The following is a 23,769-nucleotide window of genomic DNA, read 5'->3' as shown; positions in this document are numbered from 1 at the left end:
TGTCACATGATCCTTCGGAAATCATTCTAATATGCTGATTTGCTGCTCAAGAAACATTTCTTGTTATTAATATTGAAAACATTTAATATTGTTGTGGAAACCATGATACAAAAAGAAATCTTTGTAAAATGATATGCGTTTACTGTCCATTTTGGTCAGTTTAATGCATCATTGCTAGTTTTAGTATTTTATATTTTTGTCTCCAAAGCTAGAAAACTTTAACTAGACATCTTCACTACTGTAAAGTTCAGGTTATTGTAAGCTGTAGTGTACTAATACTGTAGTTCTTTCTGTGTGGTATAGGACATGGAGCTGCTTCCTGACGGGGATTTGACTGTGATCGGAGACAGAGGAGCAACTCTCAGTGGAGGACAGAAAGCTAGAGTCAACCTGGCCAGGTATCCCAAACTATTACATTTACATTACATTTACATTTATTAAACCTGGAAAAATCTATTTTTCCATTTTTCAATGTTTTTATACAAATTCAGTAATACAATTAAACCTTAATGGATAAATTATTTTGAGCAAATAAATATCTAAATATATGGGGGGGGGAAAAAAAATATATGTTGTGCTGCTTAATATTTTTTTGGGACCTGTGATACTTTTTTCAGAATTCTTTAATAAATAAAGAGTTAAAAAGAACAGTGTTTATTCAAAATAGAACTTTTGTGTTACAGCATACACTAGTATTTAAAAGTTTGGGGTCAGTAAATTTTTTTTCTTTTCTTTTCTTTTTTTTTTTATTTTAAGAAATTTTAATAAATTAATACTTTTATTCAGCAAGGATGTGTTAAATGGATTAAAAGTGATAGTGAAGACTTATATTGTTAGAAAAGATTTCTGTTTTGAATAAATGCTGTTCTTTTCAACTTTTTATTCATCAAAGAATCACAGGTTCCAAAAAAATATTAAGCAGCACAACAGTTTCAACACTGAGAATAAATCAGCATATTAGAATGATTTCTGAAGGATCATGTGACACTGAAGACTAGAGTAATGGCTAATGAAAATTCAGCACTTCGTTACAAAAATAAATTATATTTTAAAGTATATTAAAACAGGAAACCAATATTAGAAATTGCAATAATATTTCACAATATTACTGTTTTTTTCTATATTTTTGATCAAATAAATACAGCCTTGATGAGCAAAGAGACTCAATTAAAAACATTAAAAATCTTACTGATCCCAAACTTTTGAACGGTAGTGTGTAGAATAATTCAGCATATTAGAATGATTTCTGAAGGATCATGTGACACTGAAGACTAGAGTAATGGCTAATGAAAATTCAGCACTTCGTTACAAAAATAAATTATATTTTAAAGTATATTAAAACAGGAAACCAATATTAGAAATTGCAATAATATTTCACAATATTACTGTTTTTTTCTATATTTTTGATCAAATAAATACAGCCTTGATGAGCAAAGAGACTCAATTAAAAACATTAAAAATCTTACTGATCCCAAACTTTTGAACGGTAGTGTGTGTGTGTGTGTGTGTGTGTGTGTGTGTGTGTGTGTATATATGTATGTGTATATATATTTATGTATATGTGTGCATTCAGAGGACAGCATCATGGACATACTGATGTTATAGTTCATGTAAATGATGACATTTTGTAATGTGTATAACATGAAATGGAAATAAAAAAACATTTTAATATGCAAACTAGTACATACTTGCTAATAGGAAAGAATATTTAAGAGCTGTTTTATTTGATTTTGCTACATATCTGCTACTGTCTGTGGGTTTTAGGGCTGTGTATCAGGATGCTTATATTTACCTTTTGGATGATCCATTGAGCGCAGTGGATGCAGAAGTGGGTAGACACCTGTTTGAACAGTAAGTCCATACTCTTCATTGATCCTGTTGTGTTTTACTGTTGCTATTCATAAGGTTCTTTTTCGGTATGAAATAAATGAATGCACATCTGTTTTCAACAGAAATGTTTCTTGAGCATCAAATCGGCATATTAGAAAGATTTCTGAAGGATCATGTGACACTTAAAACTGGAGTAATGATGCTGAAAATTCAGCTTTGCCCCACAGGAATAAATTGCATTTCAGATATTTAAAAATAGAAAACAGTTATTTTAAATTGTAATAATATTTCACATTATTACCGTTTTTCCAGTATTTATGATCCTTGGCGACTGCATTTATAAGAGAAAAAAACATTTCAAAAACATTAAAAAATCTTCCCAACCCCAAATTTTTGAACTAAGAGTGTTTTTTGTTTTCACAGTTTCTTTGCAGTAAGTGTTAAGAGCGCTGATTGTTCTTGCAGGTGTATTTGTGGTATTCTGAAGGACAAGCCCAGGATCTTGGTTACTCACCAGCTGCAGTACCTGAAGGCCGCAAATCAGATCCTGGTTTTGAAGGAGGTGAGCTGTAACAGCACACACCAGTCAATCTACATTCCACCTATGAATAAATGAGCCTTAATTAACTCATGACGGCTCTCCCAGGGGCACATGGTGGCACGTGGCACATACTCAGAGCTGCTGCGATCGGGAGTGGATTTCACCTCTCTGCTGAAGAAGGACGAGGAAGAAGAGGGTGAAAAAGGAGAGGCTCCTCGCTCCCCCCGCAGCCGCACACTCTCCCAGAACTCCGTCCGTTCGCACTCTTCATCTGTTCTGTCTGTTAAAAATGAATCCAATCAGCTGCCGGTAGGTGTGACTTTTAATTTATTTTTGGGTGAACTTTTCCTTTAACATTCGCATTTACAGCTCAGATGGGTCAGTAGCTCCATCTAGTGGATGGGTGGGATGTTATTCAATGTCTGATTATAAAGATAGACATTTCCACCAAGTGAAAATATCAAATTGTTTTTCGGTTGTGGCTAGAAAGGATACAGCTAAAACTGGAAGCTAAGAATAAATTAAGTTTTCTACCTATTAGATTGTGTTTTATTAACGTCTACACCTACCCCTTACAATAATGCAAAAACAGTAATTATTGTTGTATAGTGTGACAAAAATTACGCTATACTGATGTGCGCATGTTCAGTAGATTAATCTGTATACCATCTAGCCTTAACCTTGTTTTTCCTCATGGGTAGGCAGAGCCTGTGCATACCGTGGCCGAGGAGACGCGCACTGAGGGGACCATCGGCCTTCACATGTACTGGAAATATTTTAGAGCTGGAGCTAACGTCCTAATGCTGATTTTGCTTGTGCTCCTCAACTTGCTGGCACAGGTATGAGAGACAGCAGTGTTACTGCGGTTATACACTGAAAGACCTCTCGCTCACAGTTAAGAGTTTCATGCTAATTCCGTTTTCTGCTCTATAGACTTTTTATATTCTTCATGACTGGTGGCTTTCATACTGGTGAGTGATCTATAATATTATTATCTGTGCAGCTGTGCTTTTACTTTTAAGTACATTGCATTACTGTAAATGCTTTTTCAGTTTGATTTTCTCAAAATATACATAATGCAGTTTGGGTTCTGGAAGATTTAAAAAAAAATAAATAAATGAATACAAGGATGCATTAAATTGATCAAAAGTGACAGTACAGACATTTATAATGTTATAAAAGATTTCTTTTTTGATATCTTGATCTTTTGGACTTTCTATTCATCATATAATCCAGAGAAAAGTATCACAGCTTCCACAAAAATATTAAACAGCACAGTTGTTTTCAACATTGATGATGATAAGAAATGTTGGATCATGTGACACTGAAGACTGGCGTAATGATGCTGAAAATTCAGCTTTGATCACAGGAATAAATTACCTTTTAAAATATATTGAAATAGAAAATGGTTATTTTAAATTGGAATAATATTTCAGAATATTACTATTTTTACTGTATTTGTGATTAGATAAATGCAGCCTTGGTGAGCGGAAGAGGCTTCTTTCAAAAACATAAACCTTAATATATATGTTATTATTTATTACATTATGTATAATATTTCAGAATATTACTATTTTTACTGTATTTGTGATTAGATAAATGCAGCCTTGGTGAGCGTAAGAGGCTTCTTTCAAAAACATAAACCTTAATATATATGTTATTATATTACACAAAGAGCAATATAATTTATTCATTAAATTAAATATCTTTTTCTTTGCACATCGTTTCAGTTTCAAGTCTTGTCACTCTAAAAAGTGCTTAAATTTATCCATACGTTTAAATGGAATAACTAAATTAAATGAAGCAAAAATTAAGAAACTAGTGCACGAAGTACACTAATTGCATTTGAACAACCTAAATAGTGCTTAAAGGGTTAGTTCACCCAAAACTGAAAATAAGTCCATGTTTTACTCACCCTCAAAGCATCCTAGGTGTATATGACTTATATCTTCTTTCAGACGAATCCAATCGGAGGTATATTAAAAAATTGTCCTGGCTCTTCCAAGCGTTAGAATGGGAGTAGGTGGGTGTTTTTGTTCAACAGTCCAAAAGTAGTCAAATAAAGCGCATCCATCCATATTAAAATGTGCATCACACGGCTCCGGGGGTGAATAAAGGCCTCCTGTAGCAAATCGATGCATTTTTGTAAGAAAAATATCCACGTAAAACATGGGCTAATTTTCATTTTTAGGTGAACTAACCCTTTAGTACATTAGATGGACAGTACAGAATGGACATGATGTTCTGGTGTTTACCAGCTACCGTAATGTTATTATGTCATGACTGACAGGGCCACAGAGCAGGAGAAGCTGGACTTTTCTTCCTCGAACATCAGTTCCACCATCGGCACAAATGGCACTTTCGGCACTAACACGACTCAAGAGCTCAACCTGGATTTCTATCTTGGCATCTATGCAGGTATGCTCATGATCAAAGTCAGCAGATGTAGTAAAGTACAAATGTAGACATGTTGCATGTGTCTCCCATTGGTAATGGAGATTTGTGTATCTTGTGTTCATCAGGTTTAACAGGAGCCACCGTCATCTTTAGCTTCATGCGCTTTCTGATTATGTTTAACGCTCTGGTGAACTCAGCGGAGACGTTACACAACCGCATGTTCAACAGCATCCTGAGAACCCCGGTCCGCTTCTTTGACATCAACCCCATTGGTGAGTACAAAAACACCAATGCCTTCTTATAATCCTGTGTCTGTCTATCAAGCTAGTTTTGAAGGCAGTGTTGGAACTGAGCGACAGAGGGCAGCACATCCTGTGAAACGTACTTTGGGCAATTTTATATGTCCTGTGCTGTTCTTGGAAAACCTCTGCTGATGTTCAATTACTGCCATAGGAGAGGAAAGTTCTTGCTGTACTTGTCAACAAACAAAAACCCTCATACATGAACTCTTTAAAGTATGTCTGTCAATACAGGGCTTTTGCAAGAAGTACTGTGGTAGAGTGATGGTAGGGCCATGGTATTTTGATAGAATCGATAGAGATTCAATATTAATGGATGATTGATTCATTGATATTAAGTAATTTGATCAAGCATATCGATTGTTCTTTAATAGACAGCTTGTAAAAATTAAGTGGACATGATGTAATTGGTGTCAGAGAATTTATATTGCTTGTAATTATTACTGTGTTGTGATAAAAGTTTGGGTCTCTTTAAGTCTCTTATGCTGACAAAGGATGCATTTATTTGATCAAAAATTATAATATGTAATATTATAGAATATAATATATAATAGGCCAATAGTAAAACCAGTCATATTATGAAATGTATCTGTTATTATTACAATTTTAAATAACTGTGTTCTATTTGAATATATTTTAAAATGTAATTGATTCCTGTGATCAAAGCTGAATTTTCAGCATCATTACTCCAGTCTTCAGTGTCACATGATCCTTCAGAAATCATTCTGATATGCTGTTTTGCTGCTCAAGAAACATTTCTTATGATTGTTATCTCAAATTTAAAGTTCAAAGTAAACGTTAAAGTTTTCATGTAGCCGTATCTGTATTTTCAGTTTTGTTTTTTAAACTAAATTAATATAAAACATAGTCTGAATGTATTAAAATACAGTGGGCTTAAAATCCCAATACTTAATAGTAATCCCAATACTCAATAATACTTCATAATAAATCTAGCTAATTAAAAAGACTACACATGGTATTTAGAGTAGTCTTTATGTGTTGTGTTATTACATGCTATTGCCATTGTATTATGTGCTATGGTAGTATCAGTGTTAGTGTATATTGCTTTTTTTTTCTTTTGTAAGAATGTTTATAGTGAATGCCCCTATGAATGGTTTTATTTTTACAATTTCGTTTTAATCCAAATGCGTGCTAAGTGAGTGAACATCAAAGATAACACAACAGAAGTGCGCGTGCGCTCTCTCTCTCTCCCTACCGTTAAGTAACTTGTGCTAGGATTTACTTACTTGTTTTTGACATATCCGACCGAACTACAAACTTTCCAGTGATGTCTGTGAGAAAGATATATTCACTCGACAAGCTCGTGCATCTGCGCCGCCGCGCGCTCAATCCACTGAGCGTGATTTGTTTATCAGCTCCCGCACACCAGCTGTACAGGCGTTAATATTGAATGTTTAAAATTATATTCATTGCATATTCATACTTCATAGTAGACATCCTTAGCTCCTTTCTGCTGTCTGTTGTTCTGTTGTTGGTGTTTCTTTGTTTGAATATGGCGCTTATCACATGCTGTGTGGTATCGGCGTTTGGTATCGGGGCATTTTAACGAGTACGAGTACAGGAGACCAGTATCGGGCCCGATACCGATACCAGTATCGGTATCGGTGCATCCCTAGTAAGAATTGGTACCATGTTCGAAAACCCTGAAAGTACCATGGTACAGGTCCAAACAAAACATTTTTTGTTTTTCATAAAACATTTTGCTACTTATTTTTTTTAGTGTCTTTTGTTTTCCTCTTGCAAGGATTGCTGTTATTAAAAATTATTGAACATTTATGTACAGTGTTCAGATATAAAATAAAATAGCTTTGGAATAAAATAGCTTACTCAACTCTGGAGTGTTGAGTAAACGGCAGCGTTTGAGGCCTTTTCTCATGCAGGGAGGTATATTTGCTGTGTTGAGCATCAAGTAATTCACACACGCAGTCGCTCTCACTAATGCATTCATATTAATGTGATCTTTAGTTTAGTTAGATCTCAGCTACCGCTGATCATCATTTCATCTTTTCGACTCGACTTTCATCACATAAAAGTCGACTTCAAAAAATCAGAAGTCGTTCAACCCCTAGTGTGTGTGTGTGTGTTATTGCACCTTATTTGCAGTAACATTTGACCTATATAAGTAATGAAATAGTTATTATTTGGAGATTGCATCAAAACTTTGGCCACCTTGTTTGTTTGTTTTTGTTTCCAGTGGAACAAGTCCAAACTTTTGGTGGTATCTTAAAGTATATCCCCATATGATGATGATAATAATAATAAATAATTATTATTATTATATTAATGTAAATAAAAAAATAAAACGATTAATCATCCTAAATTGTATTATATAAAAATTAATAAAAGGGTTATTATTTGGAGATATCATCAAAACTTTAGACTCACTTTATGTATGTATGGTTTCCAGTGGAACAAGTCCAAACTTTTGATGGTATCTTCAAAGTATATCCCCTAATAATAATAATAATAATTATTATTATTATTATTACATTTATGTAAATATATGTAAAATTTTAAAAATGAAAATGGTTAATTATCCAAAATTGTATTATATAAATATAAAACAATTCACGTCATAAAAATTAATAATACTCGCTTTATTTACTTATTTATTTATTTATTTATTTATTTAATGTTTCCAGTGGAACAAGTCCAAACGATTGATGGTATCTTCAAAGTATATCTCCAAATAATAATAACAATAATAATATTTATGTAAATAAATGTAAAATATAAATTATTTAATATAATTACTAATTATCCAAAATGTTATGTAATTAATAAAAAGTTATTATTTGGAGATGCCATCAAGACTTTGGACTCGCTGTATTTATTTATTTGTTTTATTTATTTATTTATTTAGAGTTTAGTGGTATCCTCAAAAAAAATCTCCTAATAATAATAATAATATATTAATTATTCAGAGTTTTATTATATAATTAATGAAAAGGTTATTTTTTGGAGATACCACTTTATTACCACTCAAACTGTCTAGTTGCTTTCTTGGGGAAAAATTATATATTATATTATATTATATTCCTAATAATGGGTGGTCCGCATTTAAACGTGCAGGACAAAGTCGGCTGATATGGCCAGTATAATGCAGTTTTTTCTCACCTTCTAAAGAGCAAACAGCAAAGCTGGGTTCTGTGTCATTGAGGGCTGCTTATCGGGGTGTTACCATTGATAACATGAGCAAAAGAGCTTTTACAAGTCTCAAAAGTCTAATAGATAGTTTTATGGCAGCTGAAGAGTCAGTTGGAGCCCTTTTTCACGATACTGTTATCAGCGGTGCACACATGAGGCACAATTACAGCGGGAGGCACTCGCAGAAATCACATACTTTGTGGAAGCATTTATGGCGGAAATAAGCTTGTGATGTGGATTAGTTGACACAACTAGCGTATCCTGTGTCTCGGTGCTCTGGTAATCTATGTAATCTATGCTCTCTGCTAATAGAGAATGGTTAACACTAGTGGGTGTTTATAATGTCTGCCAGTTCTTCGGGACTTGTAATCTAAGCATCATTAGCCATAAACATTTCTGACAAATGACGAACAGATATCCAGCATGGTGCCGATGTTGATTGAGTTCTCCTGTGTTTGCATTATTTGTGTTTAATCTGCCATTTATTATCCTCCCAGTCACTATCATAGGTTAAAGGCCTTTATAGCCAGAATTATCATAACCAGTTAGATAAGAAGTAAATGGCAATATGGGATTGTTATTGATAAAATAATGCAACAGAAAAGTTTGCACAGCATGTCACGGTCAGCATTTCAGCCTGTTTTTTAATTAGTGATGCTTTTGTCACTATTCCTGAATAAGATTGTCCAAGATAAAGAAAAGGAGAGATTTTAAAACTAATTTGGTATCTAGTTAAAATGTACTCTTTCTATTCATGTTGGTTTCATATGGTTATGAAAAACTTTTTTTTTTTATTTTTTTTTTTACAATTTTTACAAACAAAAAAATGTTTGAAATTTTATGCTATACTTGATGTTAATAACTAGAGCCCGACCGATATATCGTTTAGCCGATATTATCGGCCGATATGAGCCTGTCGCCGATATATCGGTATCGGCGAATATGCCGCCGATATGAAATTTTTTTTTTACAGAACATATAACGCAGATTAAATGCTTCTGAATGGTGTAATTACTTAGTTTGTCCAGCAGAGCGCGCTCCATTGTTTGCACAGGTCAGTGTAGTGTAGAGATGCACGGATGAGCTCAAACTTCACGAGAGTCCGCTGCTTCAAATTATCCGCCCGCCACCCACCCGCACCTATATTTGATCGTCACATTATAATGATTCTAATTCTTAGTTTTGCATGATGATATGATGAATGGATGGTTCATTTTAACAGCAGATTCAGTGATGTTAGAGACTAGAGCTGATCTGCGCATCACGGCACGCGTCTGCGGCGCATTAAAGCCTGTGTTACGGCCACCGGAGCTGATCGCGGCCACTCAATGCTGGTGTTTATATATATATATATATATATATATATATATATATGACTGTGTCTGTGAATATTAAACTGCAAAAAGACGATTTATATATGAATGTCCTGCATGTTCATTGGATTACCAGAAAATACACAACACAGTTTGTGAAAAAAAAAATATTATTCATTATTATTATTATTTATTAATTTTAGATGTTTACATTTGGAAAAGCTGTGCTTCCTGCATAAACCTGCCCCTGTTGGTTTGGCAGTAGCTTGCTTGTCTTACACAGTTACCCTGTTTAATTTCTTAATTCAAGTTATATATATTTTGTTCTATTTGTGGTGTTTAAGTTATTTATAATAAGTGAAGTGAAGTTTACTGTTAAGTGCACTGATGTCAGACTCACTTTGAATAATAAAGTTTATTGTTAAATTGTTAAATACCCTGCCTCCATTACATAGGCCTATGTTTGTCACATCATTATAAGTGTTTGATCACCACATTTGAGTTAGCATTGCAAAAAATGTGTTTATGTATATATATTCGGTTTATGTAGGCTATATACTGTATTCTATATACAGTACAGTCAAAAGTTTGGACACACAAATGGGAAGTGTGTCCAAACTTTTGACTATACTGTACTATAATATAGCCTACACATAAAGAATGTCGGCCGATATATCGGTATCTGTCCTTTTTTACTCCCTAATATCGGCATCGGCCCCCAAAAAACCCATATCGGTCAGGCTCTAGTAATAGCGCATTTTTAAAGTAATAACACATTTTTCTGAACAAGTTAGTGTAATCATTATTTTTTATATATTTTTTTTTATTTGTCAAGGTAATTTTTTACAGATAGCTTGAAATATTAGTTCATTAAATATAATAAATTTTTTATTATTTTTATTACATTTTATTATTGATTTTAGACTTTTTTTTAAATATCATAATTAAAAAGTTCAGTTTATTTTTCAGACTTGACTTATTTAAATATTTCATTTAATAATTATTTTTATTTATTTATTAATTTATTGCATGTCGGTCGCACCACATGACTTAGATTTTACAAAGGCTTTTTAAATATAAATTATCAGTGAATCGGCTTTTCATCATTTTCTTCACACTGTCCTGTCTAGTTAAATCTAGTTAAAATGTTTGGTGTTTTTGGAACTGTTCTGGAAGCAGTTTTGTTCTCTGAATGGCTTTTCCCTTGTCATTTCAGGAAGAATCCTCAACCGGTTCGCCAAAGACATCGGCCATCTTGATTCCTTACTTCCGTGGACATTTGTTGATTTTATCCAGGTACGTTTTGCAGTGCAGTGTCTGTTAAACACCACATAATCTGCACATCCTGACGTGGCTGTATTAGAACACCCATCACTTGTGGCCATATGCATTATTCGCTCTGGTAAACCAAGTGTTGTAGACCAACAACATATTGTGGCTTTTTCCCTGGCAAATGACAATGTGGTCAATACGTGGGTGACAGGCGTCACTTTATGTGCTCAGAGCGCTATTGTCTGAAACTTGACAGACTGAGTTGGAAGTACAATAGTCTTTCATTTAAGGAGCTTTTCATTGTGTGGGGCAGCAGAATCCTCCTTGTTCTCTCTTAGGATGAGAAAACACTGCAGTCACTTAGTCTTTCCCACAGTCCTCTCTCACTATTGGTTCCCTTTAGTGTGACAGCAAAGTCAGCATGCATTGTTGAATACTTCCTAAAAAATAGCTTACTACTATTCTTCTTGTACTATTTATACCGTTTTGGTGCCTTGAAGACGGAATGATTGCGCTTACAAGATGAACGGCAATAAACCCCAGTCACGTCACATTGTGATTACAGCTTCCGAACGTGTAAATGAGTGATTCCCAGAAGTATTGAAGAAAATATATATTGTAGGATTATGACTCGCTACTTTTGCCAAATGTGGCGTTTATACCAGTAGTTCTCAAACTTTTTGACTCAGTGTAGGTAAATATGTTTCCTCTGGTGAATCTAATGTAATTTTTTTTTTTTTTTTTTTACAATTTTAATCTATAGAAATTCTTAGTTTTTGTACATTTAAAGATTCCGAAAATTTTAAGAGCTGAATGTTCAAGTTTCCCACTCTTTTTAACTAATGTATTTGTAATACTTTGTTCATGATTTACTGCATAAGGTTTAAAGATAATTTAAAAAAATATATTTTTACTAATTTTTAACTTTTTAATTTCCAGCAATAAAATATTTTAGAACTTTAAATCACTAGAAAAATGTGTATATTCTTTATAAAACATTTATGGATATTTATTATATTTATTATAATTATTATATTAATATTTATTAATTTTTCATTACTTTTCCAGTTGTAGAAATCTATAGAAAACTTCATACAGTTGCAGTATATCCAGGTTTTTCAAGACTGTGTGGGGAAAAAAAAGAAAAGTAAAAACAGTTGTTAAGGTGGACCAACTTGAAATAAGAAATATCATGATTATTAGTTGCTTTAGCCTATTTTTAAAGTCATTTTAAGTCATCCTCAGAAGTTTGCTGAGGGCCCCTAGTGGGTCCCGGCCTCTGGAGTGAAAACCCCTGGTGTACATGGAGTATAAACAATATACTTGATCTTCCATTTATAGTGTGATAATTGAACTGTAAGTAATATCAGCTGTAGATTTCAGCATTATTTGGATTACCAAAAGTTTAGGTATTTTAACGAGAAAAAAAAATGGATTCAATTGCAAATTTTCCATTTTATTTCCAAGATGATGACTGGATGCCGCTATGAATTAAAAATGTAACACATGTACAGTTTCAGATAGTATTTTAATAAAGTAATAGGCATACCACAGCATGCAAGTATCCGTTCTGAACGTGAGCACACTGATGAAGCGACCAAAGCAGTTTCTTGAAAAGCAGTCAAAAGCAGGAGAGAGATCTCACTTTGACATTATTGAGGTTCTTCTACACCAGTCCTAAAATCACAAGCACAGTAATGCTTTTGTCAGTTTCTGTTCCACCATAGTCTGTGCTCATCCCAACACTAACCTTAAGTGGTTCAGGGTTATTTGAATGAGATCTCAGAAAGTGTCGAGTCATGCTGTCCTGGCTGTTTTTCTTCTGTGTTCTTTGATAAGTGTTTGTGGTTAAAAGTGAGCAACCAAAACCACAAAGTGCTTTAATGACCCAGCAGTCAACCGTTGTGACGCAGTGTTTCTACAGCTCGCTTCTCATCTAAAACACAATTTATTTTGCTGTTTGTTTATTTTAATAAATGTATATATTTTTACTTTAAATTAATTACGTTAATTAATTGTGTATATCTCTCCCTCTTTCGTGCTTTCATCCACTAACAGGTGTTTCTGCAAATCATTGGAGTCATTGCTGTGGCATCTTCCGTCATCCCTTGGATTCTGATTCCTGTGATTCCTCTGTTGATCGCCTTCCTGTTTCTACGCCGCTACTTCCTGCGGACATCACGAGACGTCAAGCGCATTGAATCCACTAGTAAGTGTCTCCTGTCAAATTTGAGAATAATATGTGACCCTGGAGCACAAAACCAGTCTTAAGTCGCTGGGGGTATATTTGTAGCAATAGCCAAAAAAACATTGTATGGGTCAAAATTATCGATTTTTCTTTTATGCCAAAAATCATTAGGATATTAAGTAAAGATCATGTTCCATGAAGATATTTTGTACATTTCCTACTGTAAATATATCAAAACTTAATTTTTGATTAGTAATATGCATTGCTAAGAACTTAATTTGGGCAACTTTAAAGGCCATTTTCTCAATATTTTGATTTATTTGCACCCTCAGATTCCAGATTTCCAAATAGTTGTATCTCGGCCAAATATGTCCTATCCTAACAAACCATGCATCAATGGAAAGCTTATTTATTCAGCTTTCAGATGATGTATAAATCTCAATTTCAAAAAAATTGACCCTTAAGACTGGTTTTGTGGTCCATGGTCACATATTGTCTTCAGTAATGTTTCTTCAGAGCAGCTTTGTTGTGTGTCCTGGTGTTGATGACGCTGTATTTATGTTTCTACAGCTCGAAGTCCTGTATTTTCCCATCTGTCATCCTCACTGCAAGGCCTCTGGACCATTCGTGCCTTTAAAGCGGAGGAAAGGTTTCAGCAAACGTTTGATGCCCATCAGGATCTGCACTCCGGTCCGTAAAGGATTAGGCCACTTGCAGGACTCAGATTAGCTGTTGGCTTTATTAATGTGTTGTTTCAAATGTTTTGTGTGCTCCTGTAGAGGCCTGGTTCCTGTTCTTGACCACTTCACGCTGGTTTGCAGTGCGCTTGGATGGAATGTGTTCAGTGTTTGTGACCATCACAGCCTTTGGATGCCTTCTTCTTAAAGACAGTGAGATATCCAGCAAACACACTACTAACCAAAACACAGTGTTGAATGGTTTTTTACAGTGATAGTGCACTGAATCCTGCACTTGGATGAGTAATGTTACACATTTTATAAATATCTGACAAAAAAAGCTGTGAAAACTTAAAAGATTTTTAAAATGAACAACTATCATTCAAAAATACATATTTATATGTTATGAATACATTATATATACACCATTCAAAAGATTGAGGTATGTAATTTTTTTAAAAGAAATTAGTACTTTTATCCAGCAAAGATGCATTCGGCCTAAATCAAAATCATGATCAAAAGTGACTGTGAGTGGAATAAATTACATTTTTAAAATATATCAAAATAGAAAAGCATTATTGTAAATTGTAATATTTCACACTTCTGCTGTTTTTACTGTATTTTTTATTAAATAAATGCAGCCTTAAGATATTTTTTTACCCAAACTTTTGAATGGTAATGTTACACGTTGTTTTGTTTTTCTTAAGTGTGATAAACAATAATGTATTCTACATAAAGGATGAAGTGACAATGTCATAATTTTGATCAAATTTAATAAGAGAAAATGGAATGATATGATACATTTGTGTTAAGGATGGTCTGGTAAACATCTGTTTCCTTTGAAATTGAAAATGTTTCAGGTCTCAGGATTAGAACCTGACCGATATATCGTGTTGCCGATTTTATCGGCCGATATGAGCCTGTCGCATATATATCGGTATCGGCAAATATGCCGCCGATATGCCACCGATATCATGAAAATTTTTTTACAGAACATAAAACGCAGATAAGATGCCGGTAAATGGTGTAATTACGTAGTTTATCCAGCAGAGCACACTCCATTGTTTGCTACTGGCGACCTGGATGAAACGCTTTAAAGCTTAGAGTACCATTGAAATTTGAACGGCCATATCGCTGTAACGATGCGGCGGATCCGCACCAAATTCGGGGGATCCCTTCAGCTCGAGGAACCCTCTCGAACGCCAAATTGAGTGTACATCTCGAGGCCCCCTTTCGAATGAGACCCCCCCCCGCGTCGATAGCCCCCGGGGTCCGGGAGTTACAGGCGGTTAAATTCGCTGTCGGGCGCCGACCGATCAGGCGATCCCGGGGGGCTACCGACACGCGGAGGGTGGCGTTCGAGAGGGCTCCTCGAGCTGAAGGGATCGCCCGAATTTGGTGGAGATGCGCTGCCGTGTTCGCGAGATAGTGACACCAGCCAACACTTTCACTTCAGTAAGGAGGTCTCTTGTTCCAGGCAGCAGCATTCAAGCGTTGTCTTATTCGACCGTAAGTGCCCTGCGAAGTGGACTTCACATGATATTCTGCCATGATTCCAGTTCCGAGGGAACGTACACGTTACATTCAAAGGGCATTAAACTGCGCGAGACGTGAATTTAAATTGTATTTATTTACAGTCAAACTTCACACTTCTCTAGTAAGTTTTGTCTGTGTGTGAAGACAGTAGCGCAGATCTGTGAATTAATGTTCCGAAGTGAAATAAAATTCAACGGAATAATGTTGAATGGAATTGAATTGAAATAAAGTTGAATAAACTTCAACTTTACTGTTCAGTGCACTGATGTCAGACTCATTTTGGACAATGAAGTTTGTTAAATTGTTAAATGCCCTGCCTCCATTACATATCTTTGTCACGTCATTATAAGTGTTTGATCACCACATTTGAGTGATCATTGCAAAAAATTTGTTTTTGTATATATATTCTGTTTATGTATATACTGTATTCTATATATAGTACCAGTCAAAAGTTTGAACACACGCATGGGAGAGTGTCCCAAATTTTGACTGTTACTGTACTATAATATACACAAAGAATATCGACCGATATATAGTTATCAGCCTTTTTTTTCTCCCTAAAATCGGTATCGGTATCGGCCCCCAAAAAACCCATATCGGTCGGGCTCAACTCAGGATGTGCCATGTCTCAAGAATGAATGGTCTTTAATTGTCAGTTTGCCACATTTGATTTGAAACTGTCAGTGGGAAAATCCTTATGGGGGTTTAGATCAACTTTGTTTCTTTTCAGCTTTTTTGACACCAGTATGTGAATGGATTGTGTCTCACAGGTATGAAGGCAGGAGATGTGGGATTGGCTTTGTCTTATGCAATCACCCTAATGGGAATGTTCCAGTGGGGCGTTAGACAGAGTGCCGAGGTGGAGAACCTGGTAAGAACCTAATATTTGAATTTCCACCGCATTTCCACTACTCTGGGGTCTGTAATTTTATATATTTATATTTATGTTTTTGACAAGTCTCTTTGGCTCATCAAGGCTGCATTTATTTAATAAAAACATACAGTAAAACTGTAAAATTGTGAAATATCATTACAATTTAAAATAACCGTTTTCTGTTTTTAATATATTTTAAATTGAAATATATTCCCGTGATGCAAAGCTGAATTTTCAGAGTCACATGATCCTTCATAAATCATTCTAATATGCTTATTTGATGCTCAAGAAACATTTCTATTTATTATCAGTGTTGAAAACAGTTATGCTGCTTAATACTATTTTTGTGGGAAAATATTTATTTGGGATAAAAATAGCAGTGTAAAAGTCTTTACTTTACACTTTGTATCAATTTACCGCATCCATTCTAAAAAAAATCTTACTGACCCAAATCTTATGAATGGTAGTGTACCTCTTCCTCAGCTTGGTTTTTAGAGATTTGTTCAAAACAAAACAACATTTAGCATAATAAATGGTCCTCTCTGTGTGAAAGCTGTTACAAAAAGCAGCATAATTATTGTAAGAAACTCTTGAGATCTGGACCTGACATGCACGAATATATGTTTGTTTTATTTAGTACTGAAAATACTCTGCTTATTGGGAGTATTGGATTGTTTGCTTAACAACATGCTAATCAATTAGAAGCGCTGTTTCTGTGATGTGTGTGTGAGTTGCTGCCTATATAGAGCGTTTCAGCTCTGACAGTTCCTTGCAGTGTGATGCACACGTTTTTCTGCCTGAGCTAAATTGATTTATATTTTAAATCTACCCGACAAAGTAACAAACTGATTTGCTTTCTGAATAATGTGTCCATCTAGATGACGTCAGTGGAGAGAGTTGTCGAATACACAGAGCTGGAAAGCGAAGCACCTTGGGAAACCCAGAAACGCCCCCCTCCCGACTGGCCCAATCGGGGCCTGATAACCTTCGACAGGGTCAACTTCTCCTACAGCTCTGATGGACCCGTCGTCCTCAAGAACATCTCGGCCATGTTCAGACCCAGAGAGAAGGTGAGTCCAGCGCCGCAGCTCCAGAGCCTCATGTCAGAGTCTGTCAGGAAGAGTGCACTGATGTTTTCTGCTCTGCATTGATCAGGTTGGGATCGTTGGACGGACCGGTGCAGGGAAAAGCTCCCTGATTTCAGCGCTGTTTCGTCTGACGGAGCCGGAGGGTAAAATCTTAGTGGACGGAGTGTTGACCTCTGAGATCGGCCTGCACGACCTCCGCCAGAAGATGTCGATCATCCCGCAGGATCCCGTGCTGTTCACAGGAACCATGAGGAAGAACCTGGACCCCTTCAGCCAGCACTCAGACCATGACTTATGGAACTCTCTGAAAGAGGTGAACACGCACTGTGTAATAGAGCCCTGCAGGGATGATGTATTATTGTAGGCCAAAACTACATTTTATACAGGTTACACTCCTGATCATCTCAGAGGGGTCAGTTGTTTTTTACATGTGCTTCAAACATCCACTTGTGAATGGATTTCTTATTAATGAAATGCTAAAAACGTCCAATTTAAGTAAATAATTTTAAAATGCACACTATAAAAAATAAAACACTTGCTATAAATATAAAATATTTGATTTGATTACTTGCTTTCACATGATGATTAACTGACAACAGAGAACCATGATGTGAATGTGCTTTTAAGTTAAAACATTAAAATCTTAGGGTAAATGTTTTCAAGTAAATTTTAGCTCCAAGGTTTTCGGCAAACAAAAAACTGGGAAACACTTATGTACATCGTCTTTCTACATGTTTTAAAGCATAAAAAATATGTGCACTGTGTTGCTCATGTAATTTGCTTCTCCACATTTCAATCTCATCACAAATGTTAGATTTGTGTAGTCTGATCAATAATATTTATTTAACACTATCCGCATGTGATGAAGCAAATAGATCTTGGTTAAACATTTTCTGATGTGAACTTTTCCCCAGTAGACTTACGTGATGATTATAGATGTAATGCATTATTAAGCGATCTCAAAGTCCAGCTCTTGGAGTGAATCTGAGCTTTGTTTGCTCAAAGGTCCAGCTGAAGGCTGCTGTGGAGGAGTTGCCTGCTAAACTGGAGACCGAACTGGCTGAGTCTGGATCAAACTTCAGTGTGGGTCAGCGGCAGCTCGTCTGTCTAGCTCGGGCCATTCTGAGGAAGAACCGGATTCTTATCATTGATGAGGCCACCGCAAACGTGGACCCTCGGTGAGTCTTTGACCTGGCTCTGAGATTGTTTATACAAACGAATATAGCCACTCTTAAGAGATATGACAGAGCTGTTTGCGTTCTACAGGACAGACGAGCTGATCCAGAAAACCATCCGAGCCAAGTTTAAGGAGTGCACCGTCCTCACCATCGCACACAGACTCAACACCATCATAGACAGCGACCGCATCCTGGTGAGTGCAGAGATGGAGCGCTCTTTATCATAATGCAATCATTTTGACCTGAAAGAGATCGAGAGAGCAACCAATCTTCAAAATGAGCCAACACACATAATTTAATAAAAAAATTAATTAAAAAAAAGGTATCTTTCAGGTCCATTTTAACCCAAGCATCAAATCAGGCTTTCAGGCTCAAAAATAGCTTTGTAAAATATATTTAGCCTCTTTCCCATACTGAATTTTTTTAATAGACATGAATTTTCACACCTATTCACCTATCACACACACTTCTTTGTCATCTGAAATTGAAAGTTTATTCAAGTAAAATTATTATATTTGAATTCTGGAGTAATGTTGATTTTATTATTATTTTATTTATTTATTTATTTATTTTAGCAGTCATGAGTTATAAGATTAAAGGAATAATACTGGTAACTGAGAGATTATAGGTTTTTAGAAATTTCAAATAATATTTTCAAATAACATTTCTCTTGAATTAAAACAAATATTTTTCTCGCATCAGTTATTTTTTTGTAATTCATGTCAAATTTAAATTTTCAAAGAATTGATCAGTTTTTAAATGAAAAATTAAAGTGGTAAATAACATGGTTATGAGAAGTTATCAGATCAGATACAATATGGTTTTAATTGAAAAATATTAAGTTATGAAATCACATGCAGATTTTGAATGCATTGTGAGGGTTAAAGGAATTAGGGCTGTCAAAATGGCTGAAAAACTACATTTGGATTTTGTACTTAAATATTATCAAAATTCGAATTATATTCGAATTTAAAATGCATAATTTCAGCTTGGGTGAAGAAAAGCTTTTGGCTTCTCTTCTGAGGCCTCAAGTCAAGTCTGCTTTATTGTCAGTTCTTCTACATGTGCAGCACATACACACAGAGAATTGAAATTGCGTTACTCTCAGACCCTTGGTGCATGACTGCCAAGTAAATTACACTGTCAAGGTCCAGAAAAGTATGAAAGACATCGTCAGAATAGTCCATCTGCCATCAGTGGTTCAACCGTAACGTTATGAAGAGAATACTTTTTGTACGCGAAGAAAACAAAAATAACGACTTTATTCAACTGTCTCTGTGTCTCCGAATCACTGTAGTGCCATTTTGGAGAAAAACCACTGAACGCAAGCAGTGTACGCTATTCTGTGTCAGCCGCACAGACACAGAGGAGACAAATTGTTGAATAAAGTCGTTATTTTTGTTTTCTTTGCGTACAAAAAGTATTCTCGTCGCTTCATAACGTTACGGTTGAACCACTGATGGCAGATGGACTATTCTGACGATGTCTTTCATACTTTTCTGGACCTTGACAGTGTAATTTACTAGGCAGTCAATCAGACAGTCACAAGCCCCTCGGTTTTCATCCAAAATATCTTAAATTGTGTTCCGAAGACGAAGAAGCTTTTACGAGTTTGGAACGACATGGGGGTAAGTGATTAATGACAAAATTGTCATTTTGGGGTGGAGTATCCCTTTAACTTACATTACTTTTCAATCATATCATTCCAAACCTGCATGTTTCTTCAAAAAAAATTTGAAAAGAAGTTGTTTTGAAGTTTACGTTTTCATGCTGCTTTTTACCATACAACAAAACTATATATGGGAAACTATATACCTGGAGCATCAAAACGGCATAATAAATTTAGCATTAAATACCGCAAATCAGTAACTACACAATTTTAAGGTCTCACAAACCTTAAATGCATATATCACAGCAGCAGTTTTTTCATTTTGGGTTGACCGTGATGAAAGTAACGACTGTATTACGACTGATTCATTCAGTCAGTCAGTGAGTGAGTCATTAGACTCAAAGCTGTAAGTCGTGAGTTTGACTGACTGAGTCTTTTTGATTGATTCAGTAAAAAGAATCAGTTCATACGAGTCATTCATTCATGAATTTGCTGCAGATACCAGGTCCAAATATCACATTGTTAGGTTCTAATGTTTATTTCATGTAACCGGTCCTGGAAAATAACCAGTTTTCAGGATATCAAAAACAGATGTTTGGTGTTCTCGCAGGTTCTGGATGCAGGTCGAATCCACGAGTACGATGCCCCTCACGTTCTCCTACAGAACCAGAACGGGATCTTCTACAAGATGGTGCAGCAGACGGGAAAGGCAGAGGCGGCCTCTCTGCTGCAGACCGCCAAACAGGTGAGCAGAGCACTGCATATCGCTGTGAAGTCTCCCTGTCCGATCGCCAAATATGTGCCACATGTACCTGTGCCAGAAAGCCACAATACAGTGTGTCTGAAAGAGCCCAGGCCTTTGTGCTGTCAGTCAGTATTAGATTCCCCCTCCTCGGCGACATGTTGTTAGACGACTTTTTCTTCCTTTTGTCTTTGCGCTCATTGTTAGCCATGGGTGCTTTTAAATACAATGAGAGGTTTTGATTACTGCATAATGATGATATTAAATAAGAGGGGATTTTTACTTCCATTCAGCCTGCTGTGTTCCGTCCCCTGTGTTTAGAAAAGCATTGTCAGGGAAGGTTTGGGAACAGAGTGATTCCTTTCATCCGTTTCCAGGTCTCATTAAAGGGTCACATACACTACTGGTCAAAAAGTTTGGAATGATTACGATCTTGGAAAGAAGTCTCTTATGCTAACCAAGGCTGCATTTATTTGTTAAAAAGACAGTAATTTTATTACAATTTTTAAAAATTGTTTCCTATTTTGTTATATTTTAAAATGGTTTTTATGTTTTGTTTTGTTTTTTATGTTTTTGAATGTTTTGAATATCTTTTATGGTAACCGAGGCTGCAATTATTTGATCACAAATACAGTAAAAACACTAATATTCTGAAATATTATTAAAATTTAAAATAAATATTTTCTATTTTAATATATTTTTAAATGTAATTTATTCATGTGATGCAAAGCTGAATTTTCAGCATCATTACTCGAATCTCCAGTGTCACATGACCCTTCAGAAATCTTTCTAATATGCTGATTTGATGATCAAGAAACATTTCTTACTATAGTCCGGTGTTGAAAACAGATGTGCTGCATAATTTTATTGTGGAAACTGTGATGCACTACCATTCAATCAGATAAAAAAAAAAAAAAAGAAATTAATACTTTTATTTGCATTCAATTGATTTAAAAGTGATAAAAAAACATTTTGTAATCTTGCAAATATATTTCCAAAGAAATGCTGTTGTTTTGAACTGTCTATTAACCAAAGAATCCTGAAAAGATGCATCATAATTTACAGAAAAATATTAAGTAGCAAAAACTGTTAACCATTATTAATAATTGGGCAGCAAATCAGCAGATTAGAAAGATTTCTGAAGGGTCATGTGACACTGAAGACTGGAGTAATGATGCTGAAAATTCAGCTTTGCATCACAGGAACAAATTACATTTTCAAATATATTTAAATAGAAAACCTTTATTTTAAATTGTAATATTATTTCATAATATTACAGATTTTATTATATTTTTAATCAAATAAATGCAACCTTAGTGTGAGTATACGATTTTTTAAATAAAAAATTTGAATTATTCCAAACTTTTGACTCTTAGTGTACATCACACTAACCATGTTCTCTCTTTCTTTTCTTTGGCAGGCGTACATGAACCGCAGTCCAGTCCACCAGCTCAACGGCTTCGCCACCACAAGAGATGGCAGCTTGGTTATCTTCGAGACAGCTTTATAACGGCCCGTAAAGAGCCTGATGTACACAGTGCACAACTACGCCCAGCATCCTCCTCCTGTGGAGGGCAGCGGGCACAAGCTCCGCCTCCTCGCCCACAACACCAGGCTGAGCCGAGCCGAGCCGGAGATGTGTGCATGCGCTCACACTGAACGCTCACGCCAATGACTCCGATACCACAGAGCTGCAATCACACCAGAGGACTGCATACACCAGCATTCTGATTTCTCCAGTATGATAGGCTAGAGACTGTACACCACTGTGTGTTATGATTATTAATATGTGCCTTAATGTGTAAGTGTAGTACCAGGACTGCTAGGGGCCAAAGAGATAGCTTGCCTTTGCTCTAATGAAACACTATGCTATGAACTAGACCGGTGCCTTTATACTACATGAACCACAATGACTGATGATTCTGACTGCAACAATAAGGCCTTTAAACACGAAGACAACACTGTACTGAGAGGGCTCTATAAAGTAATCAAAAAACAGCACCTATTTTTGTTTATTTATTATTATTTGTGATTCTGATACTCCGTCTGCCTTAATCAAAAAACAGAAAACAAATGCTGGATAACAATCATTGCTGTAATGCTGCATTGTTTCTTGGGCAAAGAAATCTTGTGCAATACAAAAAATCCTGAACTTTACTTTTGTGTTTAATGTGCCTGTTAAATGTAATGCTGTCCCTGATTTTATTTGATTTTATTTTTGTGATTTGTTTTGTGAGGCTGTGAGAATGACAGGGATGTTGAGTGACTGCACACAGCAACACCGGCAGCTTCTCTCTGCTGCTCATTGTCATTTTTTTGTTTTTTTAATGTTTTGTCTTTTTTATTGTTTCATTTGTGCTTTATGGAGAGGTAAAAGAAGAGAAAGTTGCAGTACCAGCCACAAAAGATTTTTGTGAAATGCAGTTTAGCCCAACAGATTCATTTCAATTAAACAACTGAATTCAATTTTTTTTAACTTCTTGGTTATTTGTTTGAGAATTAAGTTGTCATATCCCTTCTGGGTTTGTGTTCTGTTTGAATTGACAGCATGGATTCTGCTGGTTGGAAGAATCTGTGTTTGCTGTTCAAAAGTCAGAAGTACATGTTTGTATTCTTTGCATTTGTTAAAATGTGTATTTGCAATTGTTCTGTCATGACAGATTCTTGTATTTGGATTAAACCACTTGGTATCACTCAAAATATCTCTATTTATTTTTTTGTGCTGTTTTATGCAGAATTTATTTTACAATTAATGAATGAAGGATTTTTTTATTATTTACTTATGTTCACTGTAAAATCTAAAATAACAGAAAATTATCCAGTCATTTTATGGACATTTCAACTAAAATGAAGTGGAAAAATTCAAATTACTGGTAAAACACCTGAAGAAAAAAAAAACAAGTAAAATATATTTTTAAAAATACTGAAAATGTCTTCAAATAGTATAGTATATTGTACCCTATATTTACACATTTTTTACAGTATATAAGCACCTCTCACTTTTTAAGTTCAAATAATTGAAAACTGATCTCTTATTTTCCAGTCATTCGAGTTGTT

The 23,769-nt window shown here is 35.2% G+C and overlaps 1 protein-coding gene across 1 annotated transcript in view; it reads left to right on the top strand.

Moving 5' to 3' along the window:
- LOC107678162 (multidrug resistance-associated protein 4-like) overlaps positions 1-23,403 on the top strand; it is a 53,938-nt gene extending 30,535 nt beyond the window's left edge. Inside the window, exons 12-29 of the mRNA XM_016473342.1 lie at positions 1,765-1,851; positions 2,296-2,392; positions 2,477-2,680; positions 3,073-3,210; positions 3,305-3,342; positions 4,662-4,789; positions 4,894-5,040; positions 10,765-10,844; positions 12,879-13,029; positions 13,579-13,698; positions 13,788-13,898; positions 15,992-16,092; positions 16,974-17,165; positions 17,251-17,496; positions 18,189-18,361; positions 18,450-18,555; positions 20,581-20,715; positions 22,133-23,403. Coding sequence (XP_016328828.1) covers positions 1,765-1,851; positions 2,296-2,392; positions 2,477-2,680; positions 3,073-3,210; positions 3,305-3,342; positions 4,662-4,789; positions 4,894-5,040; positions 10,765-10,844; positions 12,879-13,029; positions 13,579-13,698; positions 13,788-13,898; positions 15,992-16,092; positions 16,974-17,165; positions 17,251-17,496; positions 18,189-18,361; positions 18,450-18,555; positions 20,581-20,715; positions 22,133-22,222 — 2,344 coding nt within the window. The 3' untranslated portion in view covers positions 22,223-23,403. The remainder of the gene's footprint in view (positions 1-1,764; positions 1,852-2,295; positions 2,393-2,476; positions 2,681-3,072; positions 3,211-3,304; positions 3,343-4,661; positions 4,790-4,893; positions 5,041-10,764; positions 10,845-12,878; positions 13,030-13,578; positions 13,699-13,787; positions 13,899-15,991; positions 16,093-16,973; positions 17,166-17,250; positions 17,497-18,188; positions 18,362-18,449; positions 18,556-20,580; positions 20,716-22,132) is intronic.
- Positions 23,404-23,769: the final 366 nt, after the last annotated feature.

Source organism: Sinocyclocheilus anshuiensis, unplaced genomic scaffold, assembly GCF_001515605.1.
Source record: "Sinocyclocheilus anshuiensis isolate Anshui unplaced genomic scaffold, SAMN03320099.WGS_v1.1 scaffold648, whole genome shotgun sequence".
NCBI classification, from domain to species: domain Eukaryota; kingdom Metazoa; phylum Chordata; class Actinopteri; order Cypriniformes; family Cyprinidae; genus Sinocyclocheilus; species Sinocyclocheilus anshuiensis.
The sequence above is the reverse complement of the archived record's forward strand: the minus strand, read 5'-3'. Positions and strand labels throughout refer to the sequence as shown.